The 20,451-nt window shown below is 39.5% G+C and overlaps 1 protein-coding gene across 1 annotated transcript; it reads left to right on the top strand.

The window, feature by feature from the left end:
• Nucleotides 1–11,057: 11,057 nt before the first annotated feature.
• Nucleotides 11,058–17,054, top strand: PLK2 (polo like kinase 2). Its single transcript, XM_059916408.1, has 14 exons — nucleotides 11,058–11,443; nucleotides 12,036–12,143; nucleotides 12,284–12,400; nucleotides 12,602–12,731; nucleotides 12,960–13,047; nucleotides 13,523–13,618; nucleotides 13,728–13,926; nucleotides 14,027–14,174; nucleotides 14,533–14,630; nucleotides 14,931–15,060; nucleotides 15,293–15,533; nucleotides 15,655–15,784; nucleotides 16,044–16,154; nucleotides 16,290–17,054. Exons 1-14 carry the CDS (start codon nucleotides 11,174–11,176, stop codon nucleotides 16,479–16,481), a joined length of 2,058 nt encoding a protein of 685 aa, XP_059772391.1. The 5' UTR covers nucleotides 11,058–11,173; the 3' UTR covers nucleotides 16,482–17,054.
• Nucleotides 17,055–20,451: the final 3,397 nt, after the last annotated feature.

Below are 20,451 nucleotides of genomic sequence, written 5' to 3'. Positions count from 1 at the left end.
CCTGATCTTAGAGGAAATGTTCTCAGCTTTTCTCTGCTGAGTATGATTTTACATATTGGCTTGTCATATATGGCCTTTATTATGTTGAGGTAGGTTCCCTTTATACCCACTTTGTTAAGAGTTTTTATCATAAATAGATGTTAAAATTTGTCAAAAGCTTTTTCTGCATCCATTTGGATGACATATAAATTTTATTCTTCAGTTTTTTAATATGATGTACCACGTTTATTAATTTGCAGATGCTGAACCATCCTTGCATCCCTGGGATAAATCCCACTTGATCATGGTGTATGATCCTTTTAACATAATTGTTGAATTCAGTTTACTAAGATTTTGTTGAGGATTTCTGTGTCAATGTTCATCAGTGATACTGGCCTGTAATTTTCCTTTTTTGTGATATCTGTGTCTGGTTTTGGTACCAGGGTGATGGTGGCCTCACAGAATGAATTTGCAAGTGTTCCTTCCTCTGCAATTTTTTGAAATAGTTTCAGAAGGGTAGGTGTTAACTCTTCTCTAAATGTTTGGTAGAACTCACCTGTGAAGCCATCTGGTCCTGGACTTTTGTTTGTTGGGAGTTTTTTTGTTTTTTAATTACAGATTCAATTGCATGACTGATAATTGGTCTGTTCATATTATCTACTTCTTCCTGGTTTAGTCTTAGGAGACTGTACATTTCTAGGAATTTGTCCATTTCTTCTATGTTTTGCTTTTTATTGGCATATAATTGTTCATAGTAATCTCTTATGATCCTTTGTATTTCTGTGGTGTTAGTTGTAACTTCTCCTTTTTCATTTCTGATTTTACTGATTTGGGCCCTCTCTTTTTTCCTCTTTAGTCTGGCTAAAGATTTATCAATTTTGTTTATCTTTTCAAAGAACCATCTCTTAGTTTCATTGATCTTTTCTATTTTTTTTTTGGTCTCTATTTATTTTTGCTCTGGTATTTATGATTTTTTCCTTTTACTATTTTGGGTTTTATTTATTCTTCTTTTTCTAATTTCTTCAGGTGTAAAGTTAATGTATTTGAGATTTGCCTTGTTTCCTGAGGTAGGACTGTATCATTATAAACTTCCCTCTTAGAACTGCTTTTGCTGTGTCCCATAGATTTTGGATCACTGTGCTTTTGCTTTCATTTTTCTCCAGGTGTTTTTTTTTTTTTTTTCTTATTTGATTTCTTCATGATCCATTGGTTGTTTAGTAGTACATTGTTTAGACTCTACATAGTTGTGCTTTTTGCAGTTTTCTTCTTGTAGTTCATTTCTAGCCTCATAGCATTGTGGTCAGAAAAGATGTTAGGTGTTATTTCAATTTTCTTAAATTTACTGAAGCTTGTTTTGACCTATCCTGGAGAATGTTCCATATGTACTTGAAAAAAATGTGTATTCTGCTGCTTTTGGATGAAATGTTCTACATATATCTATTAAGTCCATTCGACCTAGTGTGTCATTTGCCATTGATTTTCTGCATGGACGATCTGTCCATTGACAGATCACTACAGATGATGTGATATTATGCATAGAAAATCCTAAAGACACCACCAAAAAGCTACTAGAACTCATCATTGAATTTGGTAAAGTTGCGGGATACAAAATTAATAAATATAAGCATGTTGCATTTCTATACACTAACAATGTACTATCAGAAAGATAAATTAAGAAAACAATACCATTTACAATCACATCAAAAATTATAAAATACCTAGGAAAAAAATTTAACTAAGGAGATAAAAGACCTGTACTCACAACATTACAAAACACTGAAGATGACAGAAACAGATGGAAAGATACAATGTGTTCATGAACTGGAACAATTAATATTGTTAAAATGGCCATACTACCCAAGGCAATCTACAGATTCGATGTTATCCTTATCAAAATACCAATGGCATTTTTCACAGAACTAAAATAAATAATTCTAAAATCTGTATGGAAACAAAAGACCCAAATAGCCAAACCAATTTTGAGAAAGAAGAACAAAGCTGGAGGTATTATGCCTCCTGACTTCAAACTACACTACAAAGCTAAAGTCATCAAAACAGTATGGTATGGGCACAAAAACATGCTCATAGATAAATGGAACAGAATGCAGAGCCCATAACTGAACCCACAAGTACGTGTGCAATTAATCTATGACAAAGGAGGGAAGAATGTACAGCAGGGAAAAGATAGCCACTTCCATAAATGGTGTTGAGAAAGCTGGACAGCTACACGCAAAAGAATGAAACTGGACCACTCTTACACCATATACAAAAATAAATTCAAAATGGATTAAAGACTTAAATGTAGGCCCTGAAACCATTAAGCTTTTAGAAGAAAACATAAGCAGTATGTTCTTTGACATTGGTCCTTGTAACTTTTTTTTCTCTTTTTTTGGCCATGCTCCCCAGGCAAGGGAAACAAAGGCAAAAATAAACAAATCAGACTGCATCAAACTAAAAAGTTTTTGTAAAGCAAAGGAAACTATCAACAAAATGAAAATGCCACCTACTTAATGGGAGAAAATATATGCAAATGATATATCTGATAAGGGGTTAATATCCAAAATATACAAATAACTCATACAGCTCAACATTTAAAAAAAAAAACCCAATTGAAAAAATGGGCAGAGGATCTGAATAGATATTTTTCCAAAGAAGATATACAGATGGCTAACAGGCACATGAAAAGATGCTCAACATTGCTAATCATTGGGGAAATGCATATCACAAGGAGATATCACCTCATATTTGTCAGAATGGCTATTATCAAAAAGACAACAAGTAACAAGTGTTGAAAAGGATGTGGAGGAAGGGGAACTTTCATGCACTGTTGGGAATGTAAATTGGCACCACCACTATGGAAAACAGTATGGTGGTTTCTCAAAAATCTAAAAATAGAACAACCATATGATCCAGCAATTCCACTCCTGGGTATTTATCCAAAAAAAAAAAAAAAAAAACACAAAACCAAAAACACTAAATACAAAAGATACATGCATCCCTATGTCATTGCAGCATTATTATTCCATATCATAGCCAAGATACAGAAGCAACCTAAGTGCCCATCAATGGATGAATGGATAAAGAAAATGTGGTATAAATATACACATGGAGTATTACTTAGACATAAAAAGGAATGAAATCTTGCCATTTGTGACAACACTGATGGATGTAGAGGGTATTATGCTAAGTGAAATAAGTGAGACAGAGAAAGACAAATACTGTATGCTTTCACTTATACGTGAATCTAAAAAAACAAAACAAATGAACAAATGTAACCAAACAGAAACAGAGTTACAGATACACAGAACAAACACATGGTTGCCAGACCCAGGGGTGGGGAGAGTTTGGGGGGGCGACAGAGGAAAGAAATAGGTAAGGGAGATTAAGAGGTACAAACTTTCCAGTTGCAAAGTAAATGAATCACAGGTATGAAATGTACAGGGTGAGGAATATAGCCAATAACTATGTAGTAACTTTGTATGATGAAAGATTGTGACTATAGACTTATCGTGGTGATCATTTTGAAACATATGGAAACATAGAATCAATATGTTGTATAACAGGAATTAACATAGTGTTGAAGGTTAATTATACTTCAAAAATAAACAAAAAACTCACAGAAAAAGTGATCAGATGTATGGTTACCAGAGGTAGGGGGTGAGGGGAAGGGGAATTGGATGAAGGCAATCAAAAGGTACAAACTTCCAGTTATAACATAAAAAGTACTAGGGATGTAATGTACCACTGCTATATGTTATATATGAAAGTTTTAACAAGAATAAATCCTGAGTTCTTACCACAAGGAAAACTTTTTTTTCTATTACTTTAATTTTGTATCTGTATGAGATGATGAATGCTCACTAAACTTACTGCAATAATCATTTCACGATATATGTAAGTCAAATCACTATGCTGTACACATTAACATACACAGTGCTGTATGTCAATTATATCTCAGTAAAGCTAGAAGAAAAAAAAAAAGAAAAGGTCTTAAATGAACAAAAAACTCAGAAGTACAGGTGTAGAGGATAAGCAACCTGCAAGGATTCACATAGAAAGATGTTCTTCAAAACATGAGAAAGGAAATAGCCACGCAAGTCCAGGAAGCGCAGAGAGTCCCAAGCAGGATAAACCCAAGGAGAAACACGCTGAGACACACAGTAATCAAATTGACAAAAATTAAAGACAAAGAAAAATTATTGAAAGCAACAAGGGAAAAATGACAAATAACATACAAGGGAACTCCCATAAGGTTAACAGCTGATTTCTCAGCAGAAACTCTACAAGCCAGAAGGGAGTGGCATGATATATTTAAAGTGATGAAAGGGAAGAACCTACAACCAAGATTACTCTATCCGACAATAATCGAAGGAGAAATCAAAAGCTTTAGAGACAAGCAAAAGCTAAGAGAATTCAGCACCACCAAACCAGCTCTTCAACAAATGCTAAAGGAACTTCTCTAAGTGGGAAACACAAGAGAAGAAAAGGACCTACAAAAACAAACATATAACAATTAAGAAAATTGTAATAGGAACATACATATCAGTGATTACTTTAAATGTAAAAGGATTAAATGCTTCAACCAAAAGACACAGGCTTGCTGAATGGATACAAAAACAAGACCCATATATATGTTGCCTACAAGAGACCCACTTCAGACCTGGGACACAGACAGACTGAAAGTGAGGGAATGGAAAAAGATATTCCATGCAAATGGAAATCAAAAGAAAGCTGGAGTAGCAATACTCATATCAGATAAAATAGACTTTAAAATAAAGAATGTTACAAGAGACAAGGAAGGACACTACATAATGATCAAGGGATCAATCCAAGAAGAAGATATAACAATTATAAATATATATGCACCCAACATAGAAGCACCTCAATACATAAGGCAACTGCTAACAGCTATAAAAGGGGAAATCAACAGTAACACAATAATGGTGGGGGACTTTAACACCTCACTTACACCAATGGACAGACATCCAAGCAGAAAATTAATAAAGAAACACAAGTTTTAAATGACACAATAGACCAGATAGGTTTAATTGATATTTATAGGACATTCCATCCAAAAACAGCAGATTACACTTTCTTCTCAACTGCACAAAGAACATTCTCCAGGATAGATCACATCTTGGGTCACAAATCAAGCCTCAGTAAATTTAAGAAACTTGAAATCATATCAAGCATCTTTTCTGACCACAACACTATGAGATTAGAAATCAATTATAGGGGAAAAAACGTAAAAACACAAACACATGGAGGCTAAACAATACGTTACTAAATAACCAAGAAATCACTGAAGAAATCAAAGAGGAAATCAAAAAATACCTAGAGACAAATTAAAATGAAAACACGACGATCCAAAACCTACGGGATGCAGCAAAAGCAGTTCTAAGAGGGAAGTTTTTAGCAACACAAGCCAACGTCAAGAAACAAGAAAAATCTCAAATAAACAAAATAAATTTACACCTAAAGGAACTAGAGAAAGAAGAACAAACAAAACCCAAAGTTAGCAGAAGGAAAGAAATCATAAAGATCAGAGCAAAAATAAATGAAATAGAAACAAAGAAAACAATAGCAAAGATCAATAAAACTAAAAGCTGGTTCTTTGAGAAGATAAACAAAATTGATAAACCATTAGCCAGACTCATCAAGAAAAAGAGGGAGAGGACTCAAATCCATAAAATTAGAAATGAAAAAGGAGAAGTTACAACAGACACCGCAGAAATACAAAGCATCCTAAGAGACTACTACAAGCAACTCTATGCCAATAAAACGGACAACCTGGAAGAAATGGACAAATTCTTAGAAAGGTATAACCTTCCAAGAATGAACCAGGAAGAAACAGAAAATATGAACAGACCAATCACAAGTAATGAAATTGAAACTGTGATTAAAAATCTTCCAACAAACAAAAGTCCAGGACGAGATGGCTTCACAGGTGAATTCTATCAAACATTTAGAGAAGCGCTAACACCCATCTTTCTCAAACTTTTCCAAAAAATTGCAGAGGAAGGAACACTCCCAAACTCATTCTATGAGGCCACCATCACCCTGATACCAAAACCAGACAAAGATACTACAAAAAAAGAAAATTACAGACCTATATCGCTGATGAATATAGATGCAAAAATCCTCAACAAAATACTAGCAAACAGAATCCAACAGCATGTTAAAAGGATCATACACCAGGATCAAGTGGAATTTATCACAGGGATGCAAGGATTCTTCAATATATGCAAATCAATCAATGTGATATACCATATTAACAAATTAAAGACGGAGAAAGCCCTCGCACAGAAACGAAGACCCAACACAGCCAAAGAAAGAAAAAAGGGTATAAAACGTCTCAACAATTAAAAAAAAAAAAAAAAAAAAAAGAATGAAATAATGCCATTTGCAGTAACATGGATGGACCTAGAGATTTTTATACTAAGTGAAGTAAGTCAGACAAAGACAAATATCATATGACATCACTTATATGTGGAATCTAAAATATGATGCAAATGAACTTATGTACAAAACAGAAACACACTCACAGACATAGGAAACAGATTTATGGTTACCAAAGGGGAAAGGGGGGGAGGAATAAATTAAGAGTTTGGGATTAGCAGATACAAACTACTATTGACATATAAAATAGGTAAACAACAAGGTTCCACCATATAGCACAGGGAATTATATATATTCAATATCCTCTAATAAACCATAATGGAAAATCATATGAAAAAGAATATATTATATATATGTATATATATAACTGAATCACTTTGCTGTACACCAGAAACTAACACAACATTGTAAATCAACTATGCTTCAATAAAAAAAAAAAATGGGCAGAACACTTGAATATTTTCCAAAGAAGACATACAACTGGCCAACAGGTAAATGAAAAGATGCTCAACATCAGTAATCATCAAGGAAAGGCAAATCCAAACTACAATGAGATATGATCTCACACCTCTTTAGGATGGCTATTATTAAAGAGACAAGAAATAACAAGTGTTGATGAGGATGTGGAGAAAAGAGAACCCTTATGCACTGTTGGTGGGAGTATAAATTAGTGCAACCACTATGGAAAACAGAATGGAGATTCCTCAAAAAATTAAAAATAGAATTACCATATGATCCAGCAATCCCACTTCTGGGTATATAATCAAAGGAAAGGAAATCATAATCTTGAAGAGATATCGCTATTCCCATGTTCACTGCAGCATTGTTAATGACAGCCAAGGTATGGAAACAAAGTGTCCATCAACAGATGAATGGATAAAAAAAACATCTGATACACACACACACATAATGGAATATGATTTAGTCATAAAACAGAAGGAAGTCCTGCCATTTGCAATAACATGGATGGACCCTGAGGTATTTATGTTAAGTGAAATAAGAGAGAAAGACAATGTATATTCTCATTTTTATGTGAAATCTAAAAAAAATTGAACTCAGAGATACAGAGAACAGATCCACGGTTAATAGAAGTCAGGGAAGGTAGGCAAAAATGGGTAAAGGGGGTCAAAAGGTACAGGCTTCCTAGTATAAGATAAGTCAGTCCCTGGGATGTAATGTAAAGCATGGTGACTCTAGCTAATGATACTGTATTGTATATTTGAATGTTGTTGAGAGAGTAGATCTTAAAATTTATTATCACACGAGGAAAAAATATTGTAACTGTATGTGGTGATGTAAACTGTGTTAGCCATTTCACTATATATATATATATATATATATATATATATACACACACACACACATATATATACACATACATATATCAAATCATAATGCTGTACACCTAAAACTAATGCAGTATTATACATCAACTAGATCTCAATAAAAAAAATCTTTCCCTACCCTCTACCCTATGCTCTGAAAGTTGGTTACTTATATTTCCTACTGATGTTTTGTTTTGTTCTTACTCTTTAAGTCCTTACTCCATCTGAAGTAGATTTTTTGTACATGGTGTGTGTTATGGGCTAAAAATTGTTCCCCTTCAAAATTCATAATGAAACTCTAGTCCCCAGTACCTCAGAATATGACTGTATTTAGAGATAGGGCCTTAAAAAGGTGATTAAGGTTAAATGAGGTCATTTGGGTGGGCCCTAATCCAATCTAACTGCTGTCCTTATAACAGGCAATTTGGACATACAAGGGGACACCAGGGAGGCTCTCTCACAGAGGATGATCACGTGAGGACACGATGAGAAGGCAGCCATCTGCAAGTCAAAGAGAGAGGCCTCAGGAGGAACCAAGCCTGTCCATACCTTGATCCTGGACTTGTAGCCTCCAGAACTGTAAGAAAGTAAATTTCTGTTGTTTAAGCCACCCAGTCTGTGGTATTCTGTTAGGGTAGCCCTAGAAAACTAATACAGTGTAAGATACGGATTTCATTTTTTTTTTTTAATACGGAAAAATCAATTTTCTACTTCCATTTACTGAATAGTTTCCTTTCCTCAATGATCCATCATGTTTCCTCTGCCATATACCAAAGTTCCATATATAAGTGGATCTATTTCTAGGCTCTTTATTCCATTGGTCAGTCTATCCCTGTGAGAGGACCAAATTTTCTTAATTGCTCTAGCTTAATTATAAGTTGTGATAACTGGTAAAGAAAGACCTTCCCTCTTCTAATTCTTCTTTAAGTTAGTTTGCTATTTTTGATCACTTACACTTTCAACGTTTGCAATCAGCTTGTCAAGTTTCACTAAAAGTCATATGGGGATTCCACTTGTAATTACATTAAATCTACAGAACTACAGAGAAATATTTTGTAATTAAAGATTTATCTCTATTGGAAAGTACATTTATTTCCTTTTTTGTTCTACTAACAACAATTTTAGTTCTGTCCACATGATGGCACCACAAACCAAAAAATCAGATTTTCATAGTTGGACAGAAGGCCCCATAACACATATATATGTTAATATTTTATTAAATGCTCAAATGTTTTGGAGGATAGACCTGAATTTCACATGGCATGTTCCACAGTCCATCAAATGCTTAAGTACATTTGGTAAAGAGATATACTATAGTATATGATAATCAAAGAATGGAAATAATAATGAAAAATATCATGACTATTCTTCATAGTCCTTTTATCATAGAAAGTCATAAACAGATATAGATTAAAAAGTTCATTATCAACCGAGAAAATAAAGACAAGGTATAGAATTAGCTCTGGAAATTTAGGTAGTATTTTCTAAACCAGCAAGCCTACTACAGGCTAGTAAGTAAGTTTGCATAAATCTGGGGAGCAAAGGTCACCCCTAGGTTTACCTTTAAAGAGGAGGATTGCGTAATTCTTCATATCCACCACCAGGCCCGCCCCTTATTCCAGCCCTGATACTCATGGGGTAAATTCTACTTTCACTTTATGAGAAACATGCCTTGGCTTGCCCTGAACTGCTTACAGAATCCAAAAGGAAGAGTCACAGAAGACTTTCCCTTTCTACTCTGTAATGCCAACGAAACTCCTTTCTACATTATGTGGGAAATACTTGAGACAGAATCTTCGAAACCGTGCACATTTAATTAACTGATACCATACATACCCTGATGGTATCTGGACTGGAGCCAACCCTTTTCTAGGTACCTTCCAGGGGGTTATTAATCTGGTATTCTATATAGCACTGGAAATTAGTGTCAAAAAACTGTTTAACACATCTTAACTTGGATTTAAAAATCTGTCTATTGCTAATTAACATAACTTGGATGTTCTACTAAATATATATAGAGAGAATAGTTAACTTAAATTCGTTAAACCCCAGATTCCTCATCTGTAAAATGGGAATAACAATATTTCCTACTTAGAATGGATGTAGAATTAAATAAGGCTTTTCAAAATACTAAGCACGGTACCCTGCACATAAATGCACTACTGTCATTAGAACAAGAAACAATGGTGGTCCCAGGTTAGCAAGTCTGAATCGTAAAATCTGGAAATGGGAAACTAAGCCATGTTTTAGCTCACTTGGCTATGCTCCTCCCTCATGCTACCAATCCCCTCCACTTGGAAGGCCTAGGATTGACTCTCCCAGCACCAGAGCAGCCACGTGGCTTAATGAGCCATTTAAACGACGCATTCCGCATAACCGCTTCGGAATAAGAAGTGATAGATGATTTCGATTGTAAAACCAGAGTTAGCACCAGGTGCACTTTTAAACCACTTACTGTCAAAGAAAGCCCATATAGTCATTAACCGCTGCCCACTCGGACTAACTGCGCTTCTAGAACATTCCACGAGATGGCGCCTTTGCTTCCAGTCTTCGGACATCCTGAACGCGAGGCCTTCCCAAGGCGCTGGCCTCCCTCTCCAAGGTTAAGGGCCTGACCTCCGACAAAGGCTTGCTCTAAGGTGATGGGCAGAGGCCACACGGGCCTAAGTGGGACTTGGCCATGGTCAGCCGGACGGCCCCGGCCGAAGTCCGCTTCATTCAGAAGCGGCGGGGAGCTCGGAACACCCTGTTCCGCGGACCCTTGTCTTTCGGGGGCACGGCCTCCCCGCAGGGCCCCTCTAGACAGGAACTAAAGGGGTAAAACTGCAGGGGCGGCGGCAGCCCAGAAGGTCTCCAGGTGGCCACCGGGAAGCCTCACGTGCCTGTGCAGTGGCTCCGGCCACACTCACACCTTGACACTGGAGGCGTCAGGTTGTAGGGCGGTGAGGAAGGGCTGTGCAGGGGAGGGAACCTGAGAGGACCGCAGCACCCGGCGGGGCTCTGATCACTGCACCGCCGGCCGCGGGGCGGGTGGGGGCGGAGCCAGGCGTCGGCCCTCGGGTTTCTACTTCAAACCCAGAAGCTCGGAACATTCTAAGAATGGGATGGCGGTCACGGGAACGGGCGGACGCCTGTGTCCGCCTCCCCGTCGGGGTGAGCCCTCCCCGCGGCCGACACGCGGCTCGCAAGCTGGAAGCCAGCGGCCCATCGCAACCTCCCGCTCGGTCCCGGGCGCTCTGGAGGCCGGTGGGCGGGGCGTCGCCCGTGACGTCTCATCCCGTTTCGATTCTCCGCCCCCTTCTCCGCCCATATATAAGACTTCTCCGGGCGTTTGCACCCGCACAAGTGAACGAAGGCGTCGGGCGTGGGAGGTCGGCGGCTGTGGCGGGGGCTCAAGGGTAGAGGCCGGGCTCGGTCGCGTGTCCGTGCCTCGGAGGTGGCAGCGGGCAGTGCAGGGCGGCGAGGGGACCATGGAGCTCTTGCGGACTATCACCTACCAGCCGGCCGCCGGCACCAAGATGTGCGAGCAGGCGCTGGGCAAGGCTTGCGGCGGGGAGTCGAAGAAGAAGCGGCCGCAGCCGCCCCCCGAGGAGCCGCAGCCGCCGCAGCCCCAGGTGCAGGTGCAGCCGGCCGCCCCGCACCACCATCACCACCACTCGCACTCGGGGGCCGAGATCTCGAGGATTATCGTCGACCCCACGACGGGGAAGCGCTACTGCCGAGGCAAAGTGCTGGGAAAGGTGACGAGCGACGGGCGCCCTGCTGCCAGGCGGGAGGGAGGTCTGCCCGGGCATCTCCCGGGCCGGGCCGGCCGCCGAGTCCCCGCGCCCACCGCTTCTCGGCGTCTCGGGAGTCCGATCCCGGCGCGACGTGGGCTGCTCACCTGCCCTCCTCTGGCTTTTGTGCGCTGGCAGCGCCGGGATCGACTTCACATCCTTAGCCGCGGCTCAGTCTGCGTCCCGCCGCCCAAAGACATTGATCTTGAGGCCAGAAGCGAGGGCTTTCTATACCGGACCTAGCTCTCTCGAGCTGCCCCCCAGAGGATTTTCTTGACAAGTCTTTTCAGACCCTATTTCTCATCTCCCCAACACCAAGCCCCCTCCTCCGGAAAGCTCCTCTCTGTAAAGGGAGAAGGGGCACAGTTTTAACTTACTGTTTTCAGGAATGCTTTTCCCTTCGTGAAAGAGCTTTAAAAAAGTAGACCGCATCCCTCTGTCCGCCCTTCCTCTCCCATATTTTTGCTTTTCTTTCTCATTTACTTACATAAAAAAAAAAATCTGCCGTCCATGTCCCTGCCATACTCAATTCCGTCTCGGCTTTGTTTCCTTTCAGGGTGGCTTTGCAAAATGTTACGAGATGACAGATTTGACAAACAACAAAGTCTACGCTGCAAAAATTATTCCTCACAGCAGAGTAGCCAAACCTCATCAAAGGGAAAAGGTGTGTATGACTGTTGAGTAAAGTATTTTCTTTGTGTGCAAGATGGCCCTTCCCTGTTAGGAAGATGTCTTCTGCATGTGTAAGACTGGCTTTTCAGAGGTGAGGGAGGCTAATAAGACTGATCTTGCTTTTTCTTTTAGATTGACAAAGAAATAGAGCTTCACAGAATTCTCCATCACAAACATGTAGTGCAGTTTTACCACTACTTTGAGGACAAAGAAAACATTTACATTCTTTTGGAATATTGCAGTAGAAGGGTAAGTGTTCGCTCCTATTTGAATGCATTTACTTCCCGCAAACTGACACGGCATTCACACTGCACTTTATCTGGGAATTTCGTTGTGGAGGTAATCAGTACACTGCAGCATTAACTTTCATCACTCATCCTGCACAAGGAAGCCACTGATTTTGGTAACTTTGTTTGACAGATTCTCTTTTTTCCTTTCTCCTCTTCCCAGTCCATGGCTCATATCTTGAAAGCAAGGAAGGTGTTGACAGAGCCAGAAGTCCGATACTACCTCAGGCAGATTGTGTCTGGACTGAAGTACCTTCATGAGCAAGAAATCTTGCACAGAGATCTCAAACTAGGTAAGCCTTTCACTCCAAATGCTGACTTTTGTGTCGGAGAGGTGTGCTCTCTCTCTCCCTTTTTTTACATATTAATGTTCTTAGTTGGGATCTAACCAGTGCTATCTTGCTTGTGAATGATGGCTTTCACTTTAAGCAACTGGCTGCCTGCCTCTTGAGTGGATGTGTGTGTACTTGGTTAGAACAGCTTTTCAAGGGAATTCAGATCTTTTTTTTTTAATCATCTAGGAAACTTTTTTATTAATGAAGCCATGGAACTAAAAGTTGGGGACTTTGGTTTGGCAGCCAGGCTGGAACCCTTGGAACACAGAAGGAGGTAAGAGTCAGAAGGATACATCCTGCTAGGGTTTTGTGGAGATCAAATATGCCCTTTTTATTTTCCAGTTAATGTTTCAAAGGCCAGTTGATACTAAAATCTACAAACCGCTACAGTGTTAATTGAAGGAAACACTTATCCAGTGCCACTATGGACCAGGCAGAGTACCTCATGCTTATAAGTTGATAATGAAACAAATCTGTCTTACATTTACCTGAAATATATAATTATGTCCTGCTGTACCTGGTCTCAGTTGGCTTAAAACACTTTGTCATGTGGCTGAAAAAAATTGTACACACATTAAAAAAAAATTACCAAGTCACTTGGTCAAATGTCAGTTGTTCACATGCCAGAAATCAAAAGTCAAATGTTTCCAAATAGAAATTCAACATAGTGCTTTCAAGGTTTTATCCAGAGAGCTAAGTTTAAACAGTAGAATAGTTCCTAATGAGATCTTCATGTTTTGTTTTCCTAGAACGATATGTGGTACCCCAAATTATCTTTCTCCTGAAGTCCTCAACAAACAAGGACACGGCTGTGAATCAGACATTTGGGCCTTAGGCTGTGTAATGTAAGTAAATGCACCAAAATAATCAAAAAGCAAATTTGGATGTAGATTTTTAACACTCGAAAAGAGTTGCTTTTTGACCGTTCCTAAAGAAGTGTTTCCTTGCATACAGGTATACAATGTTACTAGGAAGACCCCCATTTGAAACTACAAACCTGAAAGAAACTTACAGGTGCATAAGAGAAGCAAGGTATACAATGCCCTCTTCATTGCTGGCTCCTGCTAAGCACTTAATAGCCAGCATGTTGTCCAAAAATCCAGAAGATCGTCCCAGTTTGGATGACATCATTCGACATGATTTTTTTTTGCAGGTTGGTGCATTTTTTTTTTTTTTTTTTGCGTCTTTTTATTACATGCTCTTGATCCTAATTTCCCAGCAGGTTACTGAAGATCTTGTCTTTTACTTCATAGGGCTTCACTCCAGACAGACTCTCTTCTAGCTGTTGTCATACAGTTCCAGATTTCCACTTGTCAAGCCCAGCTAAGAATTTCTTTAAGAAAGCAGCTGCTGCTCTTTTTGGTGGCAAAAAAGACAAAGCAAGATATATTGACACACATAGTAAGTTATAAGACTTCTTTTGTTCTTCTGTGTCCAATATTATATATAAAGTTGATAAGTTAGTTAAAAGAGGCTTTTATATTAACATAATTTGGCCTGTATGTTTGTACACTATTTGACTTTTTGTAGCGTAATAAATCCACACTGCAAATTGTGGTTGATAGCTTTTTGTTTCATATGCATTAAAGTGTGCTTCTTGCATAATTGCAGCTGATGGCAAAGATAAAAGTAAAAGCTGATGATTTTGCCTTGGATGCTCTTAAGTTGGTTATTAATGCCAGAGGAGGAAATATGGCTAGCTCTGTTTCTACCTTGTTTGGATAGAATAATGCTCATAATTCTTTTCCTTGATTTACAGACAAAGTGGCTAAAGAAGATGAAGAAATTTACAAGCTTAGGCATGATTTGAAAAAGACTTCGATAACTCAGCAACCCAGCAAACATAGGACAGATGAGGTATGCTAAAGAAGAGTAAAATAGTTATAAGCACTTTATATCATTTCCATTCTTTGTTAATTATCACTTGGATCACATACTTACTTAAAGTTTTCTTTCCAACCCTTTAAAAGGGAAGATTTTATCTCTTAGTTTAACAATGCATGCAATTGAGTTACCGAAATATCTTTTACCTGGCTTGTGTCCATTGCTTTTTGTTAAGCTTTCCTACTAATTGCCACAATCTCATCTTAAACTAGAATTCTCAACCCCAAATGAATTTTAAATGCTTGACGATTGCCTGGCTCTTCTCTGTTCTAGGAACTCCAGCCACCTACCACTACAGTTGCCAGATCTGGAACACCCGCAGTGGAAAACAAGCAGCAGATTGGAGATGCTATTCGGATGATAGTCAGAGGAACTCTTGGCAGCTGCAGCAGTAGCAGTGAATGTAAGTTGTTGTCAATTGCATTTTAAATAATGATGCTCTGAATGCCAGTGCTCAATACTAAGTAACTGAAGCCAGTTTGGTTTTTGGCCTGATTTAACATAGAAGAAGCAAAATTAGAGGATTGGAACAGTTTTGAGTCCTCCATCCTTAGATTTAGCGAAGGGAGACTTAGCACCTACCATGGCCTGAGGTTTTGTTGTTAATTATTTTCTAAATTTCTCTGACTTTTCAGGCCTCGAGGACAGTACCATGGGAAGTGTCGCAGACACAGTGGCAAGAGTCCTTCGAGGATGTCTAGAAAACATGCCAGAAGCTGACTGCATCCCCAAAGAGCAGCTGAGCACTTCCTTTCAGTGGGTCACCAAATGGGTCGACTACTCTAATAAATATGGCTTTGGGTACCAGCTCTCAGACCACACTGTAGGCGTCCTCTTCAACAACGGTGCTCACATGAGCCTGCTTCCAGATAAAAAGTAAGCGTGTTCAGTTAAGGAAGCCCTGTCAGTTCTTTAGTTTTGCCCTAAGGAAATCTGAAAATAGTGACTAACTGCTTCCATTTTTCCTTCTTTTCTCCGTATTGTTCCTGTTCTTTAGGACAGTTCACTATTATGCAGAGCTTGGCCAATGCTCTGTTTTCCCAGCAACAGATGCCCCTGAACAATTCATTAGTCAAGTGACGGTGCTGAAATACTTCTCTCATTACATGGAGGAAAACCTCATGGACGTAAGTGCCGTGGCTTTCAAGCAGTGATGTTTGCAGTGCGGTCCACAGGGCAGTAGCATCTGTGTAGCCTCAACGCTTTAAGGCATGCAGCCTCTCATGTCCCACCCTCAATCTACTGCATCAGAATCTCTGGGTGGTGGGACCAGGAATCTCCAGGCCATTCTGGCACTTGCTTAAGTTTGATAGGCATTTGCTTAGAAGAACTGAGTGCACACACTGCAAAGTTTCTGTAGGCACTAAGTCTCCCAATCTCTCCCAGGGTGGAGATCTGCCTAGTGTTACTGATGTTCGAAGACCTCGGCTCTACCTCCTTCAGTGGCTAAAATCTGATAAGGCCTTAATGATGCTCTTCAATGATGGCACCTTTCAGGTAAATGAACCCTTGAGGAAAGCACATGTTTAGGTCCTAAAAAAATGCTTTTTACCTAGCCAATTTAATCACTGACAAAACTCTTCACATCTCGAATACTTAGAGAGATCTAATATCTATGTCTACTTTTTAAAGGTGAATTTCTACCATGATCATACGAAAATAATCATCTGTAGCCAAAATGAAGAATACCTTCTCACCTACATCAATGAGGACAGGATATCTACCACGTTTAGACTGACAACTCTGCTGATGTCTGGCTGTTCATTAGAATTAAAAAATCGAATGGAATATGCTCTGAACATGCTCCTACAGAGATGCAACTAAGAGACTTTTTGAATGGATCCTATGGGACTCCTCTTTTCCACTGTGAGATCTACAGGGAAGCCAGTAGAATGATCTACAGCACGTTGAAGAAGGTGGACAGGTGGTGGTACGAAAACAACTCCCCCATGGCCTGCTGGACCTGGTGGGACCAGACCAGGCCGAGGCACACAGTTCTGGACATTGGACAAGCTGAGAGCGAACCCGAATGCAGTTTTCCTTGACGTACCTGTTTCAAAAGGTTTTTCAGACAATTTCGCAGAAAGGTGCATTGACTTAACTTCTCTCTGTGGAGAGCACTTCAGACAGAGGACTTGGAACTGTGAATATACTTCCTGAAGGGGAGGGAGAAGGGAGGACGCTCCCATGTTGTTTAAAGGCTGTAATTGGAGCAGCTTTTGGCTGCTTAACTGTGAACTATGGCCATATATAAATTTTTTTTTTTTTTTGAAGACACTTGTGGCTGGAAAAGTGCATTCCTTGTTAATAAACTTTTTATTTATTACAGCCCAAAGAGCAGTATTTATTATCAGTTTTTTTTTTTATGTTGACCATTTTAAACTGACTGTTGGCAATAAAGAGTATGAAAAAGCAGAAGCAGTGATCTCCTGTCTTTGGTATGGCACCAGCACTGCATCACAGCATTCTTCGATCATAGATTCTTGGCACTCTTTGGCAGGACACTGAGTGTAGAAGCAGGCTAGAAAGTTAAGAGTTTTAACCTTGCTAATAATAATTTCTAGGAAGTCAGTCTTTAATACCTGAAGTGAAGTCATCTGCTCTCTGGTAGATCTAGCTTGAGAAGAGAAGAGTATAACAAAAATACCACTCTTTTCACAACCAGAATATAGGCCTCCTACTGACTACAAAACCAATTTCTCTCTGGAGTATTTCCCCAAAACTCGTTAAGCTTGGAGCTAAAAGAGTAATCCTGTGTAAACAGATCTCTGTTATTAAGTGTCAATAGGTACCGGAAGTTTATCTTAATGTGGGCAGAACTCTGTACTTTATAATACTTGCACCACCTAAATGTATAACTCAGCTTAAACCTACCTAAACACTCCCATTGCCACCAGTAGTGAGAAGTACTTTGTAAATAAGTCATTTTCCTTCTGGTGCATGGATGATGAGGAATGGTAAGGGTACCAAGCTTTGGTTTTAAGCCCATCTTTTAAACTATCAAATTATCCAAGGGGTAAATCTGAGACAGTTTTCTCTTTCAGTGGGATCTCTCCTTTGACAGGTGTACAAAGCTGCTCCCTGTTACTCTGAACTTACAGTGACCTGTATAAAGTGCAAATACTTTTTTTGTTCAATTGTAATCCCACTATAAGGAAAAGATTGTCCTGCGAAAAGCAGCACTCTCTCATGTGTTAGGCTCTGTTTGCACTAGGATCCTGTACAGAGTAGTGTAGAGATGGTGGTTGTAATTTTACAGTTTTCTAAAATTACTACAAACTGCACCTGATATGCTTTATTAATAAAAGTCAAATCTGGAGAACTGTTTATGGATATTTCACAGTTCCTAGAGTAACTCCTGCTGACTGGAGTTCTCTGGCCGCGTGTACAGCTTCAGTCTCTGTTAAATGGTTTATGGTAATAGCTGAAGAAGATAGTAATAGCTGAAGAAAACTGGATAATTACACTAACAGCTCTGTGTGCAAAAGTAGAATCTATTTTTATCTTTGTGAGCAGAGCGGTAGAAGTAGGAGTTTGTAAATAGTAAAAAATGTGTTTTCATTTTGAGTTTTACAGTGTTAGGTTGTATATTACTTCACCATTTCAAAATTAGGTACTTATCCATTCTTGTATGTACTGAGGGTCTACTGTGTGCCAAATCCAGGGCCTGGCGTTGGAGATGTTGAGTGAGCCCAAACCTCCCCCTGCCCTTGAGGAAGTCACAGCGGAGTGGAGGAGACATTTGTCTAGTGCATTTGTCTAGTAGTCTGATAAGTGCTGTGATATTATGATAAAGATATGCACTGGGTGTTGTGGGAACCAAGAACAGGAATCATGGGGAAGGAGCCACAGGCGTGGGGTGGACTCAGAGAAGAGATTCCAGAGAAGAAATTTCTTTTTTATTGGGTTTTGAAAGATGAGTGAGGGTTAAATAAAGGTATGAGATGGGGAAGTGTATTATAAGCAGTGGGAATAACATATATACATGCCCGAGGGTGAAAGAGTTCACAGGAGAAGTGGATGTGTAAGTCTGAAGTATCATAGGTAAAGGCTGGAAGAAACAGACCTGATATGCCCCCAAGTTCCATCACAAGGCATTTAGGCTGCACTGAAGGCTATGTGTAGTTACTGAAAGATTTTAAGGAAGCAAGTGACCTAGTATTTCAGTTTTATTAAATTCATTCTGGGGACATAAGCAAGATGGGTGGGGAAGAAGATGGAGAAAGATGACCCAAACAGTAAAGATACTAATGTTGTGATCCAGGTGAGAAAGGACTTTATAAAAAGGAGCATATAAAGAGTTAGGTAGTGTCTCCTTTGGCCCATCTACCAATAGTTTATTTTAGTATCCCCAGTACGGTGGCATATGGCAATCAAATATTGAATGAATAAATGACAGTAGATTTGGAAGGGGCTTGGAAAATTGATTTTAATAGGATTTGGCACTTTATTGAATGTGGAGCCTGAGGAAGAAGGTGGGCCTTAGTATGATTGGTAGTCAATGGCTGGTAGGCAGTGTACTGTGGGGTCATTAACTGAGATAAATTAGGAATGTAGAAGGAAGAGCCTGATATTCAGGGAAATACAGTGAGTTTAGGACAGCTTGAATCAAACTCGTGTGAGGATGCTCAAATAGGTCCAGCAAACAGTTGGATATACATGTCTACATCTCAAGAGCGAGCAAGATTTGGGAGTAAACAGGCTTTGGATGAGAGCACACAAAAAGGGATCCCTGTCATCCCTTCTACCCAGCAGCATTTTTATTTTTTGGTACTGAGGACATCTATGTAAAACCTAACAGTGTTGATAAACCTTTGCAGTGAAGGAAAGAAGATAAAAAATTCCCAAATAAATTCTACTTTTCAAAATCAAGGACCCTGGATTCCATAAAAACAACTCCCAAATAACAGATGTGTATGATGAGCACCTTTGGTCCTCAAGAATGTTTCTCACTTAGCCATCCCCAATCCTGGCAGTCTACAGGCTGAGATACAAGGCAGTCTTTTAAGATGTAAAACTTCAGTTTTGGTGCATGGTAATAGCTAACTTCAGCTAAGTGTGGTGTGACCATGGCAGGACTCAGATCCTGAGTTATTTGACATTTACTAACTACTTCATAAAAGTAGTAAAAAAAAAAAAAAAAAAAAAACCCACCCTTCAAGAACTATTTTTGAATGTAACCTTATGTTTGCTAGATAGGAAGTGTACTGCAGTGGAAAAGCTTTGGAATCAGTCCTAAGTTCAAATTCCTGTTCAACCATGTATTACCAATAAGATCTCAAGAAATACCTAACCTCTCTAAGCTTCAGTTTCCTCACCTGCAAAGATTAAATGATAATAAAGCACTTGTACATCAAAGGTGCTCAATAAATATTTGCTCCTTTTCTTGTCCTGTTTCCCCTGCCTTCTTCCACACCCATCATGACAGTAACCCTGGCTACCTAGAAAAGAAAATAACTGACTCATTTCTGCCCCTTCCAGTCTTCCTTTCTGTATCAGTCGTGGGCGAGCCAGGAATGCACACGTCATTTTGGGACTTTCAAAGAGAAGGAATTTATTGGAGGCTATTGGTTGTATAGATGATGGAAGAGCCCGGGAGTCAGATGGGAGGTGATGAGGCAACCAAGAGATAAGCAGCAGCAGGAAGCCGCTACCACGCCCTTGGCTGGAGAGACCCAGAGAGAAAGTGGGAATACTCCAGAACTGGGGGTCTCTGGCAGAAAGTAGAATTATGGTGGTCACTGCCTACCAGGAGTTTGAAATCATGGAGCGAATGTAGTCACTGTTTGAGATA

The sequence above is a fragment of the Balaenoptera ricei genome, chromosome 3 (genome assembly GCF_028023285.1).
Source record: "Balaenoptera ricei isolate mBalRic1 chromosome 3, mBalRic1.hap2, whole genome shotgun sequence".
Lineage (NCBI taxonomy): Eukaryota > Metazoa > Chordata > Mammalia > Artiodactyla > Balaenopteridae > Balaenoptera > Balaenoptera ricei.
The sequence above is the reverse complement of the archived record's forward strand: the minus strand, read 5'-3'. Positions and strand labels throughout refer to the sequence as shown.